Genomic DNA, 26601 nt, shown 5'->3' with positions numbered 1-26601 from the left:
AACTTGGGCTAACATCCAGAAGCCAGGGAACAGCTATTCACAAATTCAGTAATTGGAGTCATTAGCGTTGAGTCAAATCTTTTTTTTTTTTTTCTTTCTAAGTCTCTCTCTTGGAGAGCTTTTAAGAGCCTTTAAATTGGTTAATGGAAAGTTTAGAGATGAGGATGGAGCCTCGGCTCTCAACTCTCCCTGCCTGTCTCCTCGGCACTCCCTAGTGCAGTCAAGGGCAAGAATGATGAGATAATCCAATAGCTCTTTTATTACACTCCCATGCTTTCCTGGCACACCCTTCACAAGCAAGGCTCTGGGAATCCACACTCTCCTGCTCCAAGACTCCAGGTGCACACCTCCACACGCTCCCTCCCATCAGCTGGATGGTAGCAACGCTTCCACATTAAAAACACAGCGTGAACCAATGCAAGAGCCCCAGGTCAGGAGTTGTAGGACCTCACCTGGGTCGGTGACTCAGTCCTAATGCCTGGCATCTTTCTGCCTCCAAGGGCTGAAGGGAGTGCCAGAGTCCCTTCCACAGTAGCATGCCCCCAGCAGTATAGGAAGGCAGACAACATGGTCCTTGGTTTACAACTGAGAAGACAATACAGTCAGTCAAGTCGAAGCTCCCAGGGGCCAGGACCAGAGTGGAGTCTTCACACACTTTTCTCTTCTTTGTTGTGTGGGGCAGGTAAGGAAGGTCACTAGGGGGGGTAACTGGTCTCTTCCGTGGTAGCCCACAAGCTCCCTCATTAGGGCTGAAGTGAGGTCTGAAAAGGTCAAGCAGACTCATCAGACAAGCAACTTGCATCCTTCCACATCAGAGGGGAAGTTGAGATTCTCAGGAATCCATTTGGGGTGTGTGTGGGGAACAAATATGACCACTGGAACAAGTGCTTCACCCAAACACAGCCCAGCCTCGATTAGAGTTTCCCAGGGGTGAGCTATTCTTGAAACCATCCTCATGAATTTGCACTCCTCCCTGAATCTGTACTCCCCTCTCCGCAATGTCACAATGTTTTTCTTTTTGTTGATTTACTATTTTTAATATGGGTGAAATCACAATATGCTAGTCATATTCTTACATTGTTTATTAAACATACAAGTACTAAAATAAAAAGTATTAATTCAAGTGCTACCTAAAATCCTCTTGTGAACTGCTAGTAGTTGATACATCAAAGATGATGACAAACAGGGGAGAAAAAAAAAAGGATGTCATTTCAGCCTGAGGAAAGTGAGTTGTGGGCAGGGAGGCAAGTGGTTTGCTCTAAAGACGAGGACTATGGTAAGGACCAAGGTCTCTGGACCCTTCCCTAGAGGTTTTCTCACTTCACTGAATGCAGCCTTTTGGTGAACAGGCCAGAAGTGACTGTGAATGCATCCACTGCTTAACTGTGGAGCTACTGGTAGAAAAGGTCAAAGTCATTTATTAGCCATACACTCAAACCAGCCTGAGAATCAGAGCTCACATGGGAATTTCCACCCTGGAAATGGCATTAACACCTGATTTTTCTTATTCTCAATCTACCCACTCACCAGACCCAGTGACCATGTATTCTCTCACCTTTAGCCAAAACCTAGGCTGACAAGACTCCTTTGCATGGGGAGGGCCCTGTTGGGGGCTCCAAGCTCGCCTCCAGGTCGCACGCTTTTGCAGAGGAGGCCAAGGTTCCCTGTGCTGGCAGCGTGGGGCAGGTCCGAGGCTCCTGCCAGTAGGGTGTTCAGGCTGCGGAGGGAGGGGCTGGAGAAGGACTTCAGACCAGAAACTGCCAAGTCACTGGGCCTCAGGGCTGCACAGAGAGGTGAAAGCAACTCTCACTCATGTTGTATTCTTGGAGTCCTACTTTGGAGCCAGGGCCTCTTCAAAAACCTGGTTCCTTCAAGCACTGCTAACCCAAAGCCAGTCTGAGTGACTCCTGTATAAGCTGGGTTCTCAGATCTGGAAGGGTAATTTGGTGCACTTGAAGCAGCCTCAGATAGTCTAGCTCCTGGAAAATCATTAGAGCAGCTACCGTTTGTTTACTGCCCTATGTGCAGGCTGTGCTAAGCACTTGAGAGTCACCCTACAGAACGCTTACGAACTAATGAGTGAGGTCCTGGTAGTATGCTCAACTATTCTTATTTTCAGATGTGAAGAAACAAGCTCAAAGACATGGAGTTCAAGTTCACTGACAGAACAGGGGTCGAGACTCAGATTTTTCTGGGCCAGGGAGACAGTGCAGCAGCTGTGCATGGGACATGCATGCAATAGATCCCAGGTATGATCTCCATTGCCACCAACAGCTAGCTCAACAAGGTGTGCCACCATCCAGCCTCTTATTATTTATGTAATAATTTTTAAAATGTTTTAATTATCTTTATTTATTTATTTGATAGAGACAGTCAGAAATTGAGAGGGAAGGGGAGAGACAGAGAGACAGAGAGATGCCTGCAACGCTGCTTCACTACTTGTGAAGCTTTCCCTCTGCAGGTGAGGACCGGGGCTTGAACCTGGGTCCTTGTGCATTGTAATAGGTGCGCTCAATCAGGTGCACCACCACCCAGGCCCTAGTTATTTTTTATCAGAGTACTGCTCAGTTCTGGCTTCTGGTGGTGTTAAGAGATTGAGCCTAGGGCCTCAGAGCCTCGGGCATTAAAGTCTTTTTGTATAACCATTATGCGGTCACCCCTACCCAGATTTATTCATTTATTAATGAGAGACAAGTGAGAGAACCAGAGCAACACTCTGGCTTAAGTGATGCTGGGGCTTGAACTAGGGATATTGTGTTTATAAGTCTGGCAGTGTAGTCACTGAGCCACCATCCCAGGCCACAACTGCCATTCTTTCCCTGCCACAGGGGTCCAGCTTCAAGGGAGGGGTCCTACTGGCTCTGAATTTCATCTTTACCTGCAACCTCCACGGAAAATACGGTCTGTAGTCTCTCCCGGGCTGGCTCATTGCCCAGAGCTGCTGATCGCTGGTAACATCTCACAGCCTCTCCCAGGCTTCTTTGCACACCAAGGCCCTTCTCATAGCAGATTCCCAAATGATACATGCTCTGCGAGTCCTATGGGAGGAAATCAACATATACAGACATGAATGGGACTGGAGAACTGAATGCTAAGGCAGGAAGGAGGAGGAGAGCCAGGCATGTGCATGGGGGGTGTCATCTCTGAAGGGTTAAGACCAGAGGGATCTCAACTCTGAAGACAGGCTAGAGCCTACACGGCAAGAAGATAATGGGCAAGTCTTTTACTCAGGAGATTTCATACAGAGCCCAAGGGAGTATCACTCACTGAAGCTAGAACTAAAAGTATGCAGAAGTGGTGGCCATAGGAAGCACTGAGCCCAGTCATGGGAAAGCTGGCAGTCAGGCTCCTATGTTACCTGGAAAGAGCAGGAGCAACAGTGGCAACTAGTCTTCCTAAAGGCCCTGTAAGCCTTCATGAAGCCCCTTTAAGGGGGCTACAAAGGCAACCTGAGAGAGAGGTGGCATAGTGGATGTGTCACCCTTAAGCATGAGGTCCTGACTTCAATATCCAAAATCACACATACTAGCAAAGCTCAAGTCTTTGCTCCCTCTCTATTTTAAAAAGATTTATTTATGAGAGAAGGGAGGGGAGATGGAGACAGAGACAAAGAGAGAGACAGAGAGAAGGAAATCAGTATCTGGCACGTGGAATGCCAGGGATCAAACTCAGGACCTAATGCTTGAGAATCCAAGATTCTATTCACTGAACCACCTTCCAGGTCACAATAAATAAATCTGAAAAGTGAGAGAGTAAGAGAGGGAGGGAGGGAGGGAAAGAGAGAAAGATGTGCAAAGCCTCTATTAAGGAAAGTATTTCTTCTTTGATGGATCAATGGTGCATCTCTCTGCCTATGTCTCTGGTGTTCTTTCCTCCCACTGAGAATCATGCTCATCAGAGAGGGAGTAAGAGCGAGGGGTGATCTCCAGTCAACTCATCTGAGTTCCAAATCTCGGCTTCACCAATTACAGACCTCTAACTTCAGGCATGTGATTCTTAGGGCGCTATGCTTCGATTTCCTCATTTATAAAATGAACATAACAGCACTGTTATGAGGATTAGCTGTGTTCAATACAGGAAAAGTACTTAGATTAGTGCTATTATTACCTGCATCCATTAGTCATTCCCCCTCTAATGGACTTCCCCGTTCATATTCAATCTTTAAAAAAAGGGGGTGGTGGACAGGTGGTGGTGCACCTGGTTGATCACATATGTTACAATGCACAAGGACCAGGGTTTAAGCCCCTAGTCCCCACCTGCAGGAGGAGGGCGTCACAAGTGGTGAAGCAGTGCTGCAGGAGTCTCTCTCCCTTTCTGTATCCCCCTTCCATTTGATTTCTGGCTATTTCTATCAAACAAATAAATAAATATAATAAAAAATAATTGTTAAAAAAAGAAAGAAAGAAAAAAGAAAAAAAAAAACACTGGGGAGGGGGAGATAGCATAGTGGTTATATATGATTTTCATGTCTGAGGCTCCAAGTCCCAGGTTTAATTTCTGGTACCACCATAAACCATATCTGAGCAGTGCTCTTGCAAAAAAAAAAAAAAAAAAAAAGTAAGAAAGACAAAGAAAAATACCCTGCTGAGTCCAGCTATGGTTGTGTTTTTCTTCTATGTTCTACAGTCAATTTTCTGGAAAGAGTTTCCATAATATGCAAGCAGGTCAAAGTCTGCACAGTAAATATGGTGGACTCATGGCTGGGGCCAGCTTAGAACACAGTACCAGGCATGTATGAGGCCAGCTCACTCACCCTGGAGAACCAATGAGTGCAAACCTAGGAAGAAGACAAGCTGCCTGTAGACTGAAAGAGTGTGAGGCATCAAATCGATGGGGTTTACAGTCAACAGTATTTATGCCCCTTCCCCTTATTAGGGAGCTACTCTCTTCCCTGGTCCAGCTTTCTGGTCCTTTTCCAGCCATGACATCATCTCCCCAGACAACAACTGGGTCTACCTGCATATCAGATTTCAGGCTGGGGGGGTGGGGACTAGTATAGCCACAGGCCCTTTGGAATATAACTAAAATATGCCTACTAGCTAGCTACAAAACGGAGGACCCCACCCCCACCCCCAGCTCTTCATCTGCACTATTCCAGCCTTTAGGTTCATGATTGGTCAACAATTTGTTTGGCTTTGTATGTTAACTCTCTTTTCAGCCACCAGGTTCCAGATGCCAGCATGATGCCGACCAGACTTCCCTGGACAGACAACCCCACCAATGAGTCCTGGAGCTCTGATTCCCCAGAGCCCCACCCCACTAGGGAAAGAGAGAGACAGGCTGGGAGTATGGGTCGACCTGTCAACACCCATGTTCAGCGGGGAAGCAATCACAGAAGCCAGACTTTCCACCTTCTGCATCCCACAATGACCTTGGGTCCATATTCCCAGAGGGTTAAAGAATAGGAAAGCTATCAGGGGAGGGGATGGGATACAGAGTTCTGGTGGTGGGAATTGTGTGGAGTTGTACCCCTCTTATCCTGTGGTTTTGTCAATGTTTCCTTTTTATAAATTAAAAAAAAAAAGAGTGTGAGAACTGTCCCACCACAGCGTTACATAACAACCCTCTGCACCCCTCCACATTCTGTGTAGCTAGAGCAGGCTGGGGTGCCCCAGGAAGGGCCAGTTCCACCAGAGGAAGGCTCTAGGAATCTTTCGAGGGGAGGCAGGTCCATAGAGGCTTGTGTTATTAGACACTTTTTTGCCGCAGCAGCAGCAAAAGTTAACAGTTTGAGGCGCTGTGCATGAGTGACTCCAACACTCCCAAGCTGATTTTTTCATATATATAATCCAGAGCACTGCTTAGCTCTAGCTTATACTGGTGCCAACCAGAACTGAGCCTGAGTGAGACCTTGGAACTATAACAACTATGCTGTCTCCCTGGCCCTCTTTTCATTTCAAAGAGAGAGATAGAAAGAGAGAGAGAGGGAGAAAGAGAAAGACCACAGTATCACTCCACCATCTGTAGAGTTTTCCCAGAGCCCCTAGTGCTTCCATGGAGTGTTGAGACTTGAATGCTGGGCTTCCTAGATGGTAAAGTGAGCCCCAGCTCAAACCCCCCTCCCCGCCCACTTTTTTTCATTTGTCATTGCAGGGGTTTCACAACTCTAGGCTGAAGTTTTCAGACAGAAAGAGGGCAGTGGGAAAAGAAGAACACAGAACTGAAACTTCCTCCAATGTGATGGGGCTGAACTTGGCCCAGATCCCTTTTAACAGCTACTGTTGATACTCTGAGCAACACTGGGTGAAAAGGGGGGGGGGGGGGTGAGCTTGATGCTCAACATCAAGTATTACTTATGAACATCCCATAAAGGAACGCTCTATGAAATAAACTCTAGGACTTGGTACCTAACAGCCAGTGTGTCCCATAATCCCTGGCCCCCCAACTGCTCAGTGTGTTACCCTCCTGTAACACTGGAGGGGGACCCCTTGGTCTACACCACTCTGATTATGGGCACAGCTTACAAAGCTATCATCAGCATGCTGGTCAGAAAACAAAGTGAAGCAGCAGCTCCTGTGTAGGGAAATTCCAGTGCATGTGCACTGCATGCTTTATGTCAGTGTCTGCAGTCCTTCAGGATGGAACTCAAACATCCACTGGGCAAACATGCTTGAAGAATTCAAAAAAACCACAGCTGCCTTCCTGCTGATTCACAGTGATACAGAGCTCTAAGATTTCCTGCATTAAAGGCATCTATCTGTCTAGGGGCTGGGCAGTGATGCACCCTGTAGAACACACACAATACTATGCTTGAGAACTCAGGTTCAAGTCCCTGGCCTCCATCTGTGGGAGGTGGAGGTAGGGGAAGCTTCCAGAGTGGTGAAGCAGTACTATAGATATCTTTCTATACTTCTCTCCATCTCTATTTGAAGAATATAGAAAGTTTAAAAAGGGAAAAATAAATGGCTGTCAAGAGCAGTGGAGTCACCTTGTAGGCGCCAAGCTCCAGCAATAACCTTGTTGGCAAAGAAAGAAAAAAGAAAAAAAAAAAGTGGTCTGGGAGGTGGCACAGTGATAAAGCTTTGGACTGTCAAGCATGAGGTCCCAAGTTCGATCCCCAGCAGCACATATGCCAGAGTGATGTCTCGTTCTTTCTCTGTCCTTCTATCTTTCTAATAAATAAAATCTTAAAAAAAAAAGAAAAAAGGAAAAAAAAAAAACATGTTTAACTCAGTATCACTCAGCCCAACTGATCTTGTTGCCTTGTAATACTTATGAACGTCTCATAAAGAAATGCTCTGTGGCATATGTTCACACGTGTCCATAAACCAGGGCAAAATATATACCTGAAAGCAAAAGTACAAAAGAGTCTGCAGTGAGTACACCCAACACTTCATCTGCATTATTCCAGCCTTTAGGTCCATGACTGCTCAACAATTTGTTTGGCTTTGTATGTTAGCTCTCTTTTCAGCCACCAGGTTCCGGATGCCATCATGATGCCAACCAGACTTCCCCGGACAGATGACCCCACCAATGTGTCCTGGAGCCCCGCTTCTCCAGAGACCCACCCTACTAGGGAAAGAGAGAGGCAGACTAGGAGTATGGATCAACCAGTCAATGCCCATGTTCAGTGGGGAAGCAATTACAGAAGCCAGACTTCCCACCTTCTGCAACCCACAACGACCTTGGGTCCATACTCCCAGAGGGATAAAGAATGGAAAAGCTATCAGGGGAGGGAATGGGATATGGAGATCAGGTGTGGGAACTGTGTGGAGTAGTACCCCTCCTAGCCTACAGTTTTGTTAATGTCTCCTTTCTTAAATAAAAAAAAAAAGAAAGAAATGCTCTGTGAAATAAACTCTGGCACCTGGTACCTTACAGCCAGTGTCCCCAACTCACAGGAAACCATACATCCCTGCCCCCCCTGCCACTCTGTGTGTTGCTCTCCTGTAACACAGGGCCCCCTGGTCTACACCACTCTGATTGCATGCCTTTGGTGAGTACAGCTTACAAAGTGTTCTCCTGTTATGGTCCTCAACTGATAGGTAAGATAGGTATTATTATTCCCATCTTGGTTATTAGAAAAACAGTGCATGGTTAGTTCAGGAGTATGCTGGTCACTGTTTAACAACAGCTCTCTGGGGCACAAGCACCTAACACAGCATTCAGCATTTTCTGGGGTGCATACACTGCCTGGTTCGAGCACACTGTGCCACACCACAGGGCCTGCTCATGGTAGCACAGCAAGTCAGCAAGTGAAGGCTTGAAGTTGGCCAAAACTCTCAGCAGCTGCTTCCTAAACACAGTAGTATTTGGTACCAGGCCTCAAATCCCATATCTTTATCAGGCCCCCATCCTAACATGCCCGGATGCTGGGACCCTCATACCCCATTGCTGGCTGCAAGCCACAGGTATTTCACCGCTTTGCGCTCATCCAGATGTGGTTCCTTGGTGAAAAGCACGCCGAGGAAAGCCTGGGCCTATAGTCAAGGAGGGAAAAGAAAAATGTGTATGGTCTCTGCCAGGCCCCAGGTGCCCCAGCCACCAAGGAGAGAGCCTACCCGTGACACCCACCTCTCTCAGGCCTGAGTCTGCTGCCTGTTTCAGCACTGTCACTGCCCTCTGACACTCAGGGTCCCCCACAGAGGCTGGCTCCTGCAGCAGGCACCTGGCATAGCGGTACTGAGACAGAATGTGGCCCTGGCTGGCGGCCAACTGGTAAGAAATGACTGCCTGCAGCAAAGGGAGAAACACCTAGTCAAGACAGTGGAAGCCTGGAAAGTTGGCTTTTTCTTTGAGTGAAAAATTTTTAATTATTTTAATTATATTACAGGTGAGTCAGAAAACATAACTAAGCCAAGATTTAAAATACAGATAAAGCTGAAAATAGAAACAAGAAAAATTCCAAGAGATCTTGATTCCAAAAATTATTCCCTGCTCATGTTTTGGTGGACTGCCTTGTAAATTTCTTTTCTTTTTTATAAAGTAAAGTGACTTTTATTTTTTTATTTCTACTTGTTTATTTATTTATTTTACCAGAGCTCAGCTCTGGTTTATGGTGGTACAGGGGACTGAACCTGGGACTTTGAAGCCTCAGGCATGAGAGTCTCTTTGCATAACCATTATGCTATCTCTTCCACCTGTAAATTTCTTCCTACATGTCTGCATGTGCCTATGTATCTATATAAACATTCATATATATGTGTGTGTAGAAAGAGAAAGAGCCAAGGAGAAGAAATAACTAAGCTTTATTCTGTAAACTATATTTCCACTCACAATATACTGTGAATGTATGTAAGGTTCACATAAATGAAATTCACCAATTCTCTACTGAAAGGACTTTAAGTTAATTTCCTTTTTTTTTTTCCTTCTGCAACAATAAACAATTCTAAGAAATACATTGCTGGGGCAAGTGGTGGTGCAGGTGTCTCTTCTCTCTCCATCTCTATCTTAGCCACTATCAAAAAGAAAAATGAATGGAAAATAATAACCACCAGAAGTGATGGAGTCATTGTGTAGGCACCAAGCCCCAGCAAGAGTCTAATGGGGGGAAAAAAACTCATATATATCATCTTTAAAAGAGAAAAAAGGAGAGATGGAGAGTGCACATGTTACAATGCACAAAGACGTGGATTCAAGCCTCCGGTCCTTACCTGCTGGGGAAAGCTTCAAAAGTGGTGAAGTAGTGCTGTAGGTATCTGTCTGCCTGTCTCCCTCTCTATCTCCTCCTTCCTCTCAATTTCTGTCTATCTCTATCCTATAAATAAAGAAAAGAAATTAAAAAAAATTTTAAAAAGGACTTACTTGGGAGTCAGGTGGTAGCGCAGCAGGTTAAGTGCAAGTGGCACAAAGCACAAGGACCAGCTAAGGATCCCAGTTCGAGCCCCCGGCTCCCCACCTGCAGGGGAGTCGCTTCACAAGCAGTGAAGCAGGTCTGCAGGTGTCTGTCTTCCTCTCCCCCTCTCTGTCTTCCCCTCCTCTCTCCATTTTTCTCTGTCCTATCCAACAATGACGACATCAGTAACAACAACAACAATAATAACAACAATAAAACAAGGGCAACAAAAGGGAATAAATAAATAAATATTTTAAAAAAGGACTTACTTATATACTAAGAGATAGAAGAAGAGAACCAGAGCATCACTCAGACGCATGTGATGAAAGGTGAACAAATTCAGGACTTTTTAAATAACAACTTTTTTTATTGTTAAAAAAAAAGTATTTCCCCCAATAAAATTCAAAAGGAAGGAAGGAAAAAGAAGAAGAGAAGAGAAGAGAGAGGAGCCTAACACTGACCACTACACCATTTCCTGGGTCATTATATAACATCTTTTTTTTTTTTTAATTTTCTAAGTGATTTATTTACTTATTAACATAAGAAAGAACCAGAGCACCAATCTTGCAGCTGCAGTAATAATGGAATCAAACTTGGGACCTCATGCTTGCAAATCTAACACTACCTACTGTACAACCTCTTGGATTGCACATCTAATTCTAAGAAATACATTCTATACCTAGCATCTCTGTGTATTTATCCTTACAGGTTTGAGAATGAACTATCCATTCAACAGGGCAATGACCTCGGAAGGAATCTAGTCCCTGAGGATAAAACTGCACAGGGAATCGAGTTCCCTGCCCTACCTGAGTGATGAGTTTCAATTCCTAGAGGTCAGTCTGAGAGCTAGCATATGGTTATGCAAAAAGGCTTTTGTGCCTGAGGCTCAACCTCCAGAGCACCACCATAAGCCTGAGTTTAGGAGTGTTCTGGTAAGAAAAAAAAAAAAAATTCCTACAAGTTAGGCGCTTCTTTCTGATCTTCCCCTCATGGCTAAGAGAGGGAAGACAGGCTTTCCCAAGCCCTGTCCAGTTTCTTCTTTTCTCTCTCTCTTTTAAATAAAAACAGGTTTTTGGTTTTTTTTTTTTTTTTTTTGGTAAAAAAAGAGAATTTACTGTTTTTTTAAGTTTTTTTTTTTCATTTATTTATTCCCTTTTGTTGCTCTTGTTGTTTTATTGTTGTTGTTGTTATTGATGTTGTCACTGTTGGATAGGACAGAGAGAAATGGAAAGAGATGGGGAGGACAGAGAGGGGGAGAGAAAGACAGACACCTGCAGACCTGCTTCACCGCCTGTGAAGCGACTCCCCTGCAGATGGGGAGCTGGGGCTCAAACTGGGATCCTTACGCCGGTCCTTGTGCTTTGCGACACATGCGCTTAACCAGCTGTGCTACCGCCCGACTCCCGAGAATTTACTATTTATTAACATCAGAGAGAGAAGACAGAGAACTAGAGAATCATTGTGGGGAGAATCAGAGCATCACTCTGGCACACAAGATGCCAGCGATGTAATTCATAGCTTTACTCACTAAGCCACCCCCCCAAGTCACCCACTTTCTTTTTTTTTTTTAATTTATTTATTTATTCCCTTTTGTTGCCCTTGTTGTTTTGTTGTTGTAGTTATTGTTGTTGTCGTTGTTGGATAGGACAAAGAGAAATGGAGAGAGGAGGGGAAGACAGAGAGGAGGAGAGAGAGATAGACACCTGCAGACCTGCTTCACCACCTGTGAAGCGACGCCTCTGCAGGTGGGGAGCCGGGGTTCGAACCGGGATCCTTATGCCGGTCCTTGTGCTTTGCGCCACCTGCGCTTAACCCGCTGCGCTACAGCCCGACTCCCCACTTCTCATTTCTGAGGGTCACTGTGGACAGGACAGCCCAACCCAGCAACAGGTCAGGGGCAGGGAAGGAGGAATAGTACCTTGAGGAGGTCCCTGGGGGTGCCTCTGCCGTGCTCATAGCACAGGCCCACGTTGTACTGTGCTTTGCTGTAGCCACGGTCTGCTGCTTTCTGGAAGTATGAAAAGGCTGCTGTGTAGTCCCCATTCTTCATGCTCTCTGTCCCTATAAGAAAGCATTAACACACACACACACATTCTCACATTCTGCTAGACACTTTCCTTTCCTTTTGTATGAGGCACAAACCTCTAGCTTCTGAATATTTTCTGGTTTCCTCTAGACATCAGTGGGTTTTGCCCTCCCATATACCACTCTCCTCTTGCTAAGAGGGTCCTGCCTTTGAGAACACTCCTTGCAGCCCCTGAACTGTCAGTCAACATACCTGCACTGTTTCCAACTAATGAGATTCTTTCCTGGGAACCTGAATTTTGATATGGTTGCAACAGCTTTTGCAGGTAAGAGTCACTCCCTGTCTTGGTCTCCAGAGCTTCCCTAAATGCTGCCCTTTGAGGCTTGGCAAGGTCAATGGATCCCCATCAATTGCTTTTAAGTTGGCCAGAGTGGGTTTGGTCTGTTTATAAGCAACAAAACTTAACAGAGATCTCAGATATCGTTACTCTTGTTTTATGAGGAAATAAAAGAGAGCCGAGGCCTGACTCTGCAATACTCAACACCAAAGTCCATGTTCCTTTTGTCATCCAAACAAAAGGGAAAACAAAGAAAGGGCTGGCACAGCCAGTTCTCAACTTTCTTTAACTGGTTGCTCCTGCCTGAGATCTTTCTCTTCTTTTTTAAAAAATATTTTATTTATTATTGCTAGAGTTGAGAGAGAGAGAGAAAAAAAACACCAGAACATCATTCTCATACATGCCCTGGGGGAACCTTGGGCTTGAGAATCTAATGCTTCATCTACTGCACCACTTCCCAGACCTCTCTGGATTATCTCCTACCTTCTTCACACCAGCCTTTCCCATCCTGTTTCTGCTCTAGAACCTTCAGACCAAACCCAGGCTTTAAAAGCTGTGGGGGTACTTTCTCTTTTGGCCTTTTTCTATGAACTAAACTATTTCAAGAGTACAAGCTCTGTCTCATCCCAAAGGCAGAAGCAGAAAAAGAATGTGGAAGAAATAACTTTGCATAGCATGAAAGCTCCATACAGATGCAAAATATGATTATGGCTTGTGCTCCCTTTGTGTTCTACCACAGCGCTTAGCACTTGCTGAATAAATGAATATATGAATGAACGAACGCACAAGAAATTCTCAGAAGAGACTGCCCATCACAATTACAAAAGGCTAATGAGATAGAGGCAGGGTTCCATTCAGCTAGCAGTGAATTAAAAGTCATACCCTTGCTGTCCAGGGCTCAGAGTCCTCTGTCCTTGAGAAGACTCCAGAGGACAAAGGCTCCTGCCCCGTCTCCACTACCCATAATAACCTCAATATTCCTTGATGATCTGTTGCTCTTCTTAGACTCTTATGCCTCTAACCTGGACCAAGTCACTCTCTTTATTTATTTATTTTCTTCAACCATCAGTAATGGATCCTCCCCCATCTCTTGTTGCCCCTCTAGCATTCCTACAATTCACATCTCTCTACAGAACAGTCAGATCTTTGGAAAAGTAAGTCAGATCATGTGACTCCCCCCTTCCTGCCTCAGTTTATTTGTCTCATTTAGAAAATGTACTCTGCCCTAACTCAAAAGGTACCACTTGATCTCATCCCTGCCTCCTCTGACTTCATCTTCTATTCTCCCATTGATTCTAAGTTCCAATCACAGTTTTTCCATTTTTTAACAAGCCAAACTCAATCATGAAGCAGGATCTTTGCACCTGCTGTCCCCACAGCTTGGAAAACTCATTCATCAGATTTAAAAAAAAAAAAAATATATATATATATATATATATATATATATATATATATGCTGGGTGGTGGTGCACCTGGTTGAGCACCCATGTTATGTTGCACAAGGACCTGGGTTTGAGCACCTGGTTCCCACCTGCAGAGGGAAAGCTTCGCAAGTTGTGAAGCAGTGCTGCAGGTGTCTTTCTGTCTCTCTCCCTCCCTATCACCCCCTTCCCTCTCAATTTCTGTCTTACTTTTTTAAGATTTTTTTTTTTTTTACTATCTTTACTTATTTGATAGACACAGCCAGAAATATAGAAGGGGGAGATACAGAGGGAAAGAGACAGAGAGACACCTGCAACACTGTTTCACCACTTACAAAATTTTGCCCCTATAAGTGGGAACCAAGAGCTTGAACCTGGGTCCTTGAACACTGTAACATATACACTTAACCAGGTGGCCGCCACCTAGACCCTCTAGCTGTCTCTATCCAATACATAAAGATAATTAAAAAATTTATATATATGTATTTATATATAAAATATATATATGAATGTCTCATTTTTGTTAGTCAGGTCTTAGCCCAAAGATCTTCCCATAATGGAACTGGAAGTGATTATGCTAAGTGACATAAGAGGTGAAGGACAATTTTGGTCAAGATGGCAGCTTGAAGGCAGCAACAACTAGACAGATTCTCCCCCAAAAAACCCGCTTCAAATCCTAGGAATTCCAAGTGGGAGTAGGATTTCCAGGCCAGTAGGAGATAAACTATAGAGGAGGGGACGAAGAGGAGCCATGATGGAATATCATAATTCATCTGTAAATTGGCAAAAGGGAGCTGAGAAGGACAAAGAAAAACAAAGTGAGCAGGCAGACCAGAAGAAACTGGTCTCGTCAGTATATAATATATAGTTAATTGTAAATAGCATTAAATGGCATAAATCAAGGCAAGGTCTTGTATGGTATAGTAAATCCTAACCATGGGATTTTCAAAGTAAACTAAGTTCCTAAATAACTTGGTTATAACAATAATTATCTACTGCCTTCTTAAACTTCACGACAGCAAGGAACCTTCCTTTTTTGGCAAAACCTGTATTTCTTTCAGTCTTGGAACCTCTCGGGCTTTGATCATTTCCCTTCATGCTTTTCTTGGTCCCTACCATTTGATACTGTGGTGGTCTGCTTCTAATTCTGCTTCTAAGACCCCTTCTGTTTTGATCATCACATTAGGTTCCCCTGCATTGCCTGCCACTGTGGTCTATTTACATAATCATTGTTTTGTTTGAGAGCCCCACTGGTTTAATCCCCACTGGTTCGTGCTTTTTCCACTCTGCCCCCTCTCCTAGTCACAGCCTGTTTCCCACCGTTTAATCCCCACTGGTTCGCTCACTTTTTTCCTTCTCCCCACCCCCTATCCTACGTACTTCCTCTTCCTGACACTTCCGCCTCAGGAGATATAAAGGACAGGATTTTCTAATGAAGAGAGATTAGATTGATTGCACTGCATCCCCGCTCATCAATAAAGATTGAACTGCGTTCACAGCTCAGCCATGAGTCCCTGGTCGTCTCTCTCCCGCCCGCGTAGCTAGCCCAGCAATACTGAACCTGCTGATCTCAACCAAATCAGTGCAACCAGTACCACCTTGACATGTTTCACTTAGGACTGTGTCCTGACACGCCAGGCCTGGGATGTCAAACTTCCAGCTCTAATACTCTGGTGAGACCTTTCCTAGCTCATAGGACTTCTTAGCTCCATGTTAGGTGGTATACTTCCTAACAAAGTTACAGAACCTAGAGAGAGACCAGGGTCCATAAGTTAGGGGAAAATATACAACTTAAAGTAAAAGTGCGCAATAGTTTGCAGTGACTCAGTAAGTGCAGCAAGCAAGTAGAAAGACCTAAAAAAGACACCATAAAGTATTTAATCATATAGTTTCTACTTAGACCTCCTCACCTATTTCCTATTTCACTTCCCTCAATCAGTAGAAGTCTAATGTTGTCAGATAAAGTAAGAGCTATAAAAACTGGATAAGGGCAAGAGACTAGCATACTTTACTGATAGTCCTTTTGGTCATTACCAGGCCATCTCAAATTCTAGTCAGGGGATCCTGGATTCCTACATAGATATGATGGGCCTAAACCTCTAACGGATGCCCCTCTCCACCATCACTGGTCATTTCCATCAGGAACAACATCATAAACTTTCTTGGGGGCCTCTATAGGACCTTGCCCTCAATGCCAAACAATAGTAGAAACTGCTCCACTCTCCAAAGGGAGGCTGGGTCAACATACTCTACAGCTGGAAGGCTGGTCCTGAAATAAGTGCAGCCTAGAATGTTCCTAGCTGTGAGCATGGAATGAGAGCTCAGACCAACAGGGATACAGAGGTTACACAGGCTCCTGTGGTAAATATGGATATGGGTCCTAGGTCAGAACAGTTGGATTTATAGTTAATGGTATTTATATACTTTCCCCATATGTGAGAGCTACTTTCCAGCTTTCCCAACTCTATCCAGTCCTATTCTCAACTGGCATCATCTTCCCAGACAAGTTTTAGCCTACCTGCATGTTAGCTGTTGGGCTCAGGCAAAAATTAGTAAAGTCATAGGCCTTTGGAATATACCTAAAGGAGTCTTCCTAGCTTCTTCCAATATGAAGATCCCAAATCTCACCTGCCACACTCTTAACTTTAGTTTCCTGAATATTAAACAATTGGTTCTGCTTTATATCTTAATGCTTTTTAGCCACCAAGCTGCAGATGCTACAATAATGCCAATATGAATTCCCTGAGCAGATGATCTCCTCAGTGTGCCCTAGAACCCCACCTCGCCAGAGCCCTACCTGACTAGGGAAAGCCAGAAACAGGCTGGGGGTATGGATCAACCTGTCAATGCCCATGACCAACAGGGAAGCAATTATAGAAGCCAGACCTTCCACCTTCTACACCACATTATGATCCTGCACCCATACTCCCAGAGGGATAAAAAATAGGAAAGCTTCCAATGGAGGGGATGGGATACAGAGCTCTGGTGGTGGGAATTGTGTGGAACTATACCTCTTATCTAATGTACTTATCATAATTAAATCAATTTAAAAAAGATTTACTGAATGACACAATGGTCAGAGCACCATTCTGTCATACATGGTGTCATGGATTGAACCTGAGGCTTCATGATACAAGTTCTGAGCTCTATCACTGAACCACTTCCCTGGTTGCTCCCTATTTTCATTTTCTCCGTAACATTTATTTAATTTTGAAGTGCCAGGGTCATGTGAGTATGCAGTTCCACTCCTAAACCAACTATTTTCTTTTTTTGGCTTGTTTTGTTTGTTTTATTTATGAGAGGAGAAAGAGAGGACCAGAGCATCACTCTGGTATATGCAGTGCTACAATTCTGGGGATTGAACTTAGGACCTCATTTAAAGGTTCACCGCTTAATTCACAGTGCCACCTCCCAGGTCACACCAACTTCCTTTTCATGCTTCCTATTTCATTGTGTGCATGAATGTATGTGTGGAGTGACCGCAACACTGCTCCAACACCTGTGAAAGTTCTCATGCTATTGTACTTCCATGTGGTGCCAGGGCTGGATCCTGCAGTCTCAAGCAGCATGCTCCACTAGGTGAGTTAATCCTGCTGTTGCTATCCCCTCTCTCCCTCCCCTCCCCTCTTCTAACTCCACCCCACTTCCCACCCACAACCCACCCTGGTTCCTGAAACATGTCCTTCTTTCTTGACTAGAACAATGCTTAACTCTGTTTATTGGTGGGACCAGTGATGGAACCTGGGACCTCTCACATGCAACTCCACAGCAATACCACTGTGATATTTCCCTCAAGTCTCTGTAACACCCTTTTTAAAGATGTTTATTAATGATAGAGAACCCAAGTATCATTCTGGCACATGCAGTGCCAGAGATTGAACTCAGGACTTCATGCTTGAGGGACCTTCACTTTATCCACCATGCCACCTCTCAGGCTTCATTTCATGATGTTTACTACCATTTAAATTACTTCTTAAATTTACCAACTTATTGGTTTTCTGTCCCTCTACTCACATACTAAATCTACAAGAGGAAGGACTTTGTCTTATGACGCACTGTATCCCCAACAACCAAAACAAAACCTAGCAAAAGGCAAATACCCAGTGAGTCTGTTCTGGGTGAATCTGGCCTCTCATTCACCTGCTATTAGAATGCAGTAGATGCTGCTACGAGTCCCAGATTCCACAGTACAAGGCCTGACACTTAGGCCGAGCCACTTTTAAGCCCAGGACAAATGACAGAGGTGCATCTGGACTCTGCAGCTTTGAGCAAGAGGTTCTTGACTGTGCGCTGAGAGTCTGTGCCAAACCTCGGGAATGATTTCTTGCCTAGGTGTGACAGAGAAATGTCTCTAAATGCTAAGAATCTGTTTTCTCCTCTTTCTCTATATTAAGATGTTTCAGGTAAGCACATGGGTTCAGGTACACGCTGCATTTCCTGATCTCCACTGCAATTAACCTTCCTTCCCAATAGTGACTTACATAACTGCCATATCAGGTCCTTACATGGAAGATGTAATCCTTTGGCTCTCTTTCCCCACCTCCAGTTGGTTAGATTATGAATAGGAAAGTCAGTAAAGTAGCATACCTCGAGGGTGTGTCTGTCGAGTCATGTGCACAGCCCAAGTGTGAGCCTGGCCCTCATAGCATTGAAGCTAGTTTTGGTATTGTGGTATCCCTCCCTCTCACCCCCATACCTCTCTGTCTCTGTCCCTACTGAAAAAGTCAGCCTGGAGCAGTGAAGACAAAAACATATTTTAAGAAAGGAATATGACTAGGAGGGCAGAGCTGCACAAGTCAAAGCAGAGCTTGAGATGAAGCCGTTTGAAGAGCAGCAGAGCACAGCTGAAGATGCCTGAGTCCCTGACATCACTGAGCAGCCCTGACGGATTAGGTCTACTTACCTGGGAGAAAACAAACCCTCTCCTGTTTCATCCACTCTACCCTGACTCTACTTGACCTACCCGGACCCTCGCCATCTTCTCATCCCCTGCCTTGAGGCAGAGCCCGCCCAGTTACCCAGGAAGTTGAATGCGATGGAAATGCTGAGCTGGAAGAGCTGCTGGATGGAAGCTACAGCTTCCTCGAGGGAAACAGTTTTTGCCTTCTCTTGTTCCTGGGAGACAAACCGGAAGATTTACAATGAGACAGTGCACCAGAACTGCTACCAGCCCAGGATACTCTGAGGACCCATCTGAGTGGCTACATCTGCACGTACCTGCTTTTTGCCTGTGGGCTGAGGTTGGGCTGGCTTTGCCTTGTCTGCAAAGTCACTACTGGCACACAGGAAGCTGATATCACCAAGATCTGTGGGGGGAAATGGGTAACAGAGAGCCAGGACAAAGGAAGAAGGTGTGAGGGTCTTAGTGCTCCTGTTCTCCCACTCTTCCAGTCTGCCCAACCCTGTGATCCAAAATTATTCTGAAATGCACTCAGGAAGCATGAGGTCTACAGGAATGACAGCTCCCTTATTTGAAATAAGCAGCAACAAATGCCCATTTGCCCAGTTGCCCACCACCCACCACCATCCCCTGCTGGTTCTCAGAGTGGAGATGTACCTTCCTCAGAGGGCTCGTGCAGCCTAGCTGCTCTCAAGGAGCTGTGTGACGAGGGGCTTTCAGGCTGTGTGAAGGGCTCTTCCTGCCCCAGCCTGGCTTCTCTGGGCTCTGGGTGTCTGGAAGCAGGGCTGTTAGGGCTGGGAAGAATATGTCTCCGAAGGGCTGGAAAGAGCCAGCAGTCAGTTCAGAGGGGTCGAGCTTTAGTGACTATTCCCTAGGGTTTAGGGAACAAAAGGAAGAATGTGGGCCTCTTCCTCCATTTCCTTTCCTGGATTCCCCTCCTTAGGGGTCTGAAGGGGACTACACTGATCAGTCGTCTGCTTGAATTCTTTCAGGGGCGGGAAAGCTTCTTATTTGCTACTGTGGCCCCTAGCACCAGACACTTAGTTTCATGATAATATCAGCAATGATTTTAATCATAATTGAAACAAGAACTTATACCAATACTAAGTATTACTATGTATCAGAGGTGGTTCTAAGTCCTTGACTTAGTTATTAACTTATTTAGTCCTTCATAGAAACCTATGAGATGGGTTTTATTACTACTCCATTACACAGATGAAGAAATTGAGGCACAATGAAGGAACAAGGAACTTGCCCAGGGAACCAAATCCAGTATATAGTGACATAAGTGCTTGAACTCTAACAATCTAACTGCAGAGCTGTGACTCTTAGGCTGCATGGGCTCTGACACATAATAGCTACTCAATAAAGATTCACTTATTAGTGACTGGCTGACCAGAGAATGACCTAACTGGCTGAGAGGGGAGGCAGGAAGCCACACCCAGATTGAAAGTAGCCCAGATTCCTAGGCATCCCTTCATGAGAAGGGGTGGGAAGACATGCAAGGGCTGAGAGGCAGGTGTGGCCCACAGCCAGGGTGGATAGAACTTCCTCACATTCCCCTTCCTCTGACTCCAGAGAGGAAAGGCAAGGAGCTGATGATAGCTCTTTTCCTGAGGTGTGTCCAGAGTCACTTCCTGGACCAGAAAAACTCCCAGCCCAATTCTCCTGCCCCTGGGGCTAAGAACTCACAGGAGCACTGGTGCCACAAGGGAGATGAGAGGAAGCGGACCAGAGGGCTGCGCCAGGAGCAGTGCTCGGCCCGCAGAGGTCCTGTCGGCTGGAAAGCCTGGTAGTGGATCTGCCTTGCCAGCTGCAGGGCTAGCACCGTCAGAGCACCCTGGAAAAGACAGCACACAGTGACACATATCCCCACCGGTCAGATCCTTCAGCATCAGTGTCACCTTTTGGCTCAAACACCACTTTGTGGAGAAGCCTGTTGGGACTCCTGGCTGCAGCAGCTCCTTTTGACATCCCCTCATAACATCCTAACTCCTGCTCTGGAGCCCTGATCACACTAGAACTTAAGTTATCATCACTTTAGTTATTTATCTAGTACGTGGATCTCCTATTAATATAAAACCTTGAGAGAAAAACCAGTGTCTGTTAGCTTGTTGTCTGTTTGTTTATTTTGTTTATTGCCACCAGGGTTATTGCTAGGGCTTGATGCTGGCACTACGAATCCATTGCTCCTAGTGATTTTCTTCTTCTTTCTTTAACAGGACAGAGAGAAATTGAGAGGGGGGAGGAGCTAGAGAGGAAGAGAGAAAAACACCTGCAGACCTGCTTCACTGCTCATGAAGCATCCCCCATGCAGGTGGGGAGCAAGGTCTCAAACCCAGATCCTTCCACTTGGTAACAGGTGTGCTCAACTTGGTGAATCCCCTACACACACGTACTGCCTCTGCATATTAGGTCTTGCTCTGGACTGTTTTCAGAGAGAGAGGAGGAGGAGGAGGAGGAGGACCACTAGAGCACCATAGCCTCCAGTTGCTGCAGTACTCCGGGGTGCTGTGCTGAGTGCTTAAATCTGAGTTGTGTGCATGGCAAGGCAGGCACCCTACCAGGTGAGCTATCTCGCTGGCCCACTCACATCTGTTTTGCACACTAATGTAGCCCTGGATCCTAGTGAGTGCTTAAAAAAAAAACTGTACCAGGAGTTGGGTGGCAGCGCAGCGGGCTAAGCGCAGGTGGCGCAAAGCACAAGGACCGGCAGAAGCATCCCGGTTCAAGCCCCCGGCTACCCACCTGCGGGGAGTCGCTTCACAGGCAGTGAAGCAGGTCTGCAGGTGTCTGTATATCTTTCTCTCCCCCTTTCTGTCTTCCCCATCTCTCTCCATTTCTCTCTGTCCTATCCAACAACGACTACAACAATAACTACAACAATAAAACAAGGGTAACAAAAAGGGAAACTAAATAAATATTTTAAAAAATGTACCAATACATCATTGAATAAATGCATGGGTTGAATAAATGTGTTACTGAATAAACAAAGTCTAAGAGAGCAAAAAGATCACGTGGTAAACTGTAGCTTCATTACAAACACAGCAACAGGTCAGAGTTCCACAGCAGGCTCATGCTTTTCCCTCCCTCCCACACTTTTTCTCCTTTATTGGAGGGCTAATGGATTATAGTACAGTTGTTGACACATGGGTACAACTTCTTGTTACCCTATACTGGCAACTGCAAATTCACTCATGCCAACTTGTCCTTTTCTATCATCCTGCACCAGGACCCCAAAGCCCCCCTCCTCTGTATTCTTCTTCCCCAGGGTCCATCACTTTGGTATAATCAGGTTCATTCTCTTTTTCTAGCCTGGTGCTACTCCTCCTCCCTCAAGCCACTCTGCCATATGCACATTCACACACACACAGGCCTGTGACAGTGTTTCTCTTTTGATAGGTCTGCAGAAGACCTACAACAACTCCTAGCCCACTATCTGCTTGGTTTTCCAAGATCCTTTCAAAAAGAGATGCTCGAATACAGACATGGCACAACAATGCACTTTATACAATAGTAGACAAAAAACAAACAAACAAACAAAAAAAAAAACAGTCTCTGTGTTCACGGAATTTCTATCTTCAATGAAAGAGAAAGGCAAAACTAAAAGTTCAGAGAGAAATAAGTACATGACTTTGCCAAGACAGATAGTTCACTGGGTAGAGCATGAGCCTTGCCAAGCAGAAGGCCCAGGTTGAAGGCCCTGGTGTCACACAGGAGGAACTACGGCACTGGAGTGGTATCTCTCTCTCTCTCTCTCTCTCTCTCTCTGTCTTTCTGTGCCTCTATCCAAATGAAACAGAAGCCCAGAGTGGTGAAATCACACGTGCAGGAGACCAACTTTGCAAAAATAAAAATTAGAAAAAAAAACAAATTAGACCTACAAATTATACTAAGGGCATTGAAAGAAACACATGAGGAATTTACATAGAATATAACAGGGAGCCCTGACAAGATAAGGAGTCGGGCAAGGTCGCTCTGTAGGGGCAATCTTTGAGTGGAGGCCAGGAGGAACAGAAGGTGCTGGCACTATTAATAACAGGTATGTAACCATGGCACTGGAGACAGCTTGTTCTCAGGTCCTTTCAAAAGGGCAGTCGTGACTGAGATGAAGGATGGCATCAGGGTCCCTAGGATCCAGGCCCAATTTCAATTTCTGAAAGGGCTCACTGAGAAATTTCCAAGGGGGCTGGATCTTTGGCAAAGTAACATAATGCTCCCCCTTTCCAGGGTGTTATGCTCTTGTTCATTGCAGAGAGAAGTATTCTTGCCATGGAGACAATCTAGGTCCAGCTCTGTAGCTGACATCTATTGACAGATGAGACAATTGAAGCTCAGGGAGGTCACATCACTTACCCAATGTACAAAGCATGAAAGTGACGGGGGCCATGGAAGACAGCACAATGGTTATGCAAAATACTTTATTATTATTATTATTATTATTATTATTACTTTATTCATTCATTTATACACTGAATAGAGAGAGAAATCAAGAGGGAAGGTAAAGATAAAGAGGGAGAGAGAAAAAGGAAACATCTGTAACACTATTTCACTGTTTGTGAAGCTTTCCCCCTATAGCTAGGGGCTTCAACGACCTATAGGTGGTCCTTGAAAATAAAAAAATAATAATATTTTTAAAAGTCACAGCAATGAAATGCGACAGACATGAAAACAAGCTCCACAAAGAAAAGAATCATAGTTACATTGTTTTTACATTGTTTTCTATTATCTCCCTAGTACCCAACAAAAATCCCTGTCTTAAAAAGACTTATGAGTGTTGAAAAAAAAATGTACTGGGAGTCAGGCGGTAGCACAATGGGTTAAGCGCATGTAGTGCAAAGCGCAAGGACCGGCGTAAGGATCCCAGTTCAAGCCCCCGGCTCCCCACCTGCAGGGAGTCGCTTCACAGGCGGTGAAGCAGGTCTGCAGGTGTCTATCTTTCTCTCCCCCTCTCTGTCTTCCCCTCCTCTCGCCATTTCTCTCTGTCCTATCCAACAATGACAACAATAACGACAACAATAATAACTACAACGAGGGCAACAAAAGGGAATAAATTAAATAAATAAGACATGTGCCTGAGGTTCTAAGACCTCAGGTTCAGTCTCCCCACTAACATAAGCCAGAGCTGAGTAAGGCTCTGCTAAAAGCAAACAACATCTGAATCAAAGATGCTAAATAATTGTTTACTGACTGAAAAACCATATATATATATATATATATATATATATATATATATATATCAGTAGACAGAAGGAAGGGGAGCAGCAGTATCTCCCCAAATATGTTCCAATGCCATAAGTTCCTCAAATTCTTAGTTGTAATGTCTTAGTAATTATATATCTAGGCAGAGTCATTCTCACCCACACTGAAGTTTAAGGACAGGACTGGGGAAGCCTTACCCATGATATGGCATCCCACAGGGCGTTTGGAGAGACACGAGCAGACATCCACTGGAAGGCATCTTTCCATCCATGGCATCTTGGACCCCGGCTTGTACCTAGGCTTGAGCCATGGGGGCCTGACCTAAATGATGTAACAGGCACAATCAAATTCTGTCCCAAGAGGAGAAAACAGAAGTCAAGGGAGAAGTGCAACAAAGTGGCAATATCTCACCTGTCAAAGTTGGGCGCAGGGGCCAGGAGGGCAGAGGAAGTAGTCTGAGGTCCATCTGGGCTTACGGACTTGGGGTTCACACCCCTGAGGCCAGGCCCCAGCAGGCGGGGAAGTGCTGTACACAGCAAGAAAGATCACTTGAGTTGATAGGAACAGGACTAAGGCAGGGAGGGGGGCCACAATCTTCCCTCTGGCCCTAGACAGAGTCCCACCTCAGGAAGCCTGGAGTTACAAAGATCTCCCTCTTAGAGTTTTTCAAAACACCTGGGAATTGAAGTTTAGGAGGTGGTGCAGCGCATAAAGTGCTGGACTCTGGAGCCTGTGGTCCTGGGTTCGATCCCTAGCAGCGCACTTGCCAGAGTGACATCAGGTTCGATTTCTCTCTCACCTCTTATCTCTCTCTCGTTAAAAAAATAGAAAATAAAATCTTAAGAAAGCAAAAAAAACTTAGGAATCTTTTGTCTAGTACAGATCCTATTCTCGAACTCATAAACCAGGACTACTCACGTGGGAGTATCTACATTTTAAAAAGGTTCCCCAGGGGAGTCGGGCTGTAGCGCAGCGGGTTAAGCGCAGGTGGCGCAAAGCACAAGGACCGGCTTAAGAATCCCGGTTCGAACCCCGGCTCCCCACCTGCAGGGGAGTCGCTTCACAGGCGGTGAAGCAGGTCTGCAGGTGTCTATCTTTCTCTCTTCCTCTCTGTCTTCCCCTCCTCTCTCCATTTCTCTCTGTCCTATCCAACAACGACAACAACAATAATAACTACAACAATAAAACAACAAGGGCAACAAAAGGGAATAAATAAATAAAATAAATATTAAAAAAAAAATGGTTCCCCAGATGATTCTAATACCCTCCTAGAATGACAGTCACAATTGTAAAAATGACCAGGCTTTCAGGCACAAATTCAGTGTATGGACTGCTTTGTACCTCCATTAAGACTCTTCTAGGGTCCACTAACACCCTGGGACCCTACCCATCTTTCACAGACCCGCCCACTACCTCTCCGAGCCAAGTGGCTCCTCCCCCTTCCCAATAGCTCCATTCCCTTCCTCGAACCCCAGCCACACCCTCTTCCACAAGCCCCGCCCACCCCAACTTCCAATGGCCCCGCCCCTCGAGACCCAGCCTTTCCACCACTCTAGCCCCGCCCAATCCCGCAAGGCGCCTTCCACAGGTGCACCTCTTCTCCAGGTCCAAGTGCTCGACTCCGAACCCCCTTACCTCGGCCCAGGAACCCTGGGAGGCGCCACATGTTGTTGCCAACACCATAGAGAGTTTGCAGACATAGAGCCAGCTGAAATCATGGGACCACGGCTAGAGTGGCCGCCAAGGCGCCCTCCGAGTGGCCACGTTCCTGAGGGAGCACATAGCCAGCCAATTAGAATAAGCAATTCCATCGGAAGGACCGCCCTCGGGACCGGAAGTGGGTGGGGGTACGGGAGGGGGTTGCGGGACTGGTGGCTAAGTGAGCTGCCACTATGGCGTGGGCCAGGACCCGAGTTCTACTGGAGGAAGTGTCTTTAGTTTCCTGCACAAGCACGGGGTGAATGCACAGAGGCCGGAGGGCTTGTAAGAGCAAGAGGGGGCTGAGCCTCCTTAGAAAACAGGGGTTTTTAGAAGCGGGGCGAGAGCGGCTACGGTGGCTCAAAGAGGATCATGTAGAAACGGGAAATTGTCCTTATTGAGTCCCCCAGCGGAGCCCTGGGGTCTAAAGGAGGAAGCCAGGCATCCGAGCTTCCCGCCCCGGGCTATCTGCTTGCAGATGAAGGCCTGCTGGGTGGACAACGAGGAACTGCGCATGTCCGAGCTGACTCCAGAGTTCCTCCGCTCTCGGCCGCTGCTACTCTCATCCCGTTGCCTCGGCTCTATCTCCTCCCCCTTCTCGGGGCCTCAGTCTGCGCTGTGATAGGATCTGATGCAATGATCTCCCTGGTCCTCCCTGGTTTTTGAGCGACTTGAATTATTGTTTTAAAAAACGCCAAGAGGAAACTCTTCCTCCACTCCACTTCCCCTCTTCCTAAAGCAAACACCTGCTAAATCAAAACCCTCATCTTCAGACCCTGCCAGTGTTAGCACCCCCGGGGAAAGAACAATTCGCCTTCCACTACACGACAATGCTTGAAATAAAGGAACTCAGATTCACATGTAGAGGGTTCCCTCGTCCTTGCCCCAGAATGTGACTTTGGATGGAAGGGTAATAGGGGCACCCACTTTTTTGACCCAAGCATGTTGTATGACTATTATGTTCTATAATTCCAAGCCCTATGTTAGTCGTTATCCTAAAATTTGAAAAGGCAGATTTAAAAAAGCACTTTTGTGGCCAGGGATACAGTCCAGTGTTTGAAAAGTGATCTCTGGAGTTCACAATCTGAGTTTGAATCTTAGCTTTTTAATTTCCTAGCTTTATATTTTTGGACAGCTTATTTAACCTCTTACGGTTCAGGTCCTTTATCTGTAAAACAGGAAAAGCATCAAGGAGCTAGCACAGCGGCAGGGCACAGAACTCATGTATTTGAGGTCCCAAAT

General features: G+C 45.6%; 1 protein-coding gene and 3 long non-coding RNA genes across 6 annotated transcripts in view; 2 read left to right on the top strand and 2 right to left on the bottom strand.

Annotated features, from left to right (window-relative positions):
• LOC132535018 (uncharacterized) overlaps positions 1 to 24898 on the top strand; it is a 109858-nt gene extending 84960 nt beyond the window's left edge. Inside the window, exon 3 of the long non-coding RNA XR_009546801.1 lies at positions 24614 to 24898. This is a non-coding gene — a long non-coding RNA (uncharacterized LOC132535018). The remainder of the gene's footprint in view (positions 1 to 24613) is intronic.
• Positions 1 to 26601, bottom strand: part of LOC132535021 (uncharacterized) — a 392194-nt gene that overhangs the window by 84691 nt on the left and 280902 nt on the right. The window lies entirely within an intron of this gene.
• DELE1 (DAP3 binding cell death enhancer 1) lies at positions 237 to 25443 on the bottom strand. Of its 2 annotated transcripts, XM_007518989.3 has the most exons (13): positions 25297 to 25443; positions 24073 to 24187; positions 23859 to 23982; positions 20152 to 20299; positions 19117 to 19278; positions 18777 to 18865; positions 18578 to 18674; positions 11694 to 11836; positions 8515 to 8673; positions 8328 to 8420; positions 2879 to 3038; positions 1556 to 1781; positions 237 to 761 (listed from the first exon to the last, which is right to left on the bottom strand). In XM_007518989.3, exons 1-12 carry the CDS (start codon positions 25325 to 25327, stop codon positions 1558 to 1560), a joined length of 1545 nt encoding a protein of 514 aa, XP_007519051.1. In that variant the 5' UTR covers positions 25328 to 25443; the 3' UTR covers positions 237 to 761; positions 1556 to 1557. The 2 variants fall into 2 exon arrangements, with proteins under 2 accessions (XP_007519051.1, XP_016041858.1); XM_016186372.2 differs by lacking the exon at positions 19117 to 19278 and having other exon boundaries at positions 25297 to 25429.
• LOC132535019 (uncharacterized) lies at positions 25388 to 26219 on the top strand. Its single transcript, XR_009546807.1, has 2 exons — positions 25388 to 25498; positions 25838 to 26219. It is a non-coding gene; the product is annotated as an uncharacterized LOC132535019 (long non-coding RNA).

This window comes from Erinaceus europaeus, chromosome 2 (assembly GCF_950295315.1).
Source record: "Erinaceus europaeus chromosome 2, mEriEur2.1, whole genome shotgun sequence".
In the NCBI taxonomy this organism is placed as follows: Eukaryota; Metazoa; Chordata; class Mammalia; order Eulipotyphla; family Erinaceidae; genus Erinaceus; species Erinaceus europaeus.
This window is presented reverse-complemented; position numbering and strand designations above follow the sequence as displayed.

Coding starts and splice junctions, on each gene's coding strand:
- DELE1 (XM_007518989.3), bottom strand. CDS start 25,327: ATGTGGCGCCTCCCAGGGTTCCTGGGCCGAG. Junction 18,675..18,776: donor AGCCCACAGGCAAAAAGCAG/GTACGTGCAGAT, acceptor TTTGTCTCCCAG/GAACAAGAGAAGGCAAAAAC. Junction 11,837..18,577: donor CATCGCATTCAACTTCCTGG/GTAACTGGGCGG, acceptor GCTTTCTTATAG/GGACAGAGAGCATGAAGAAT.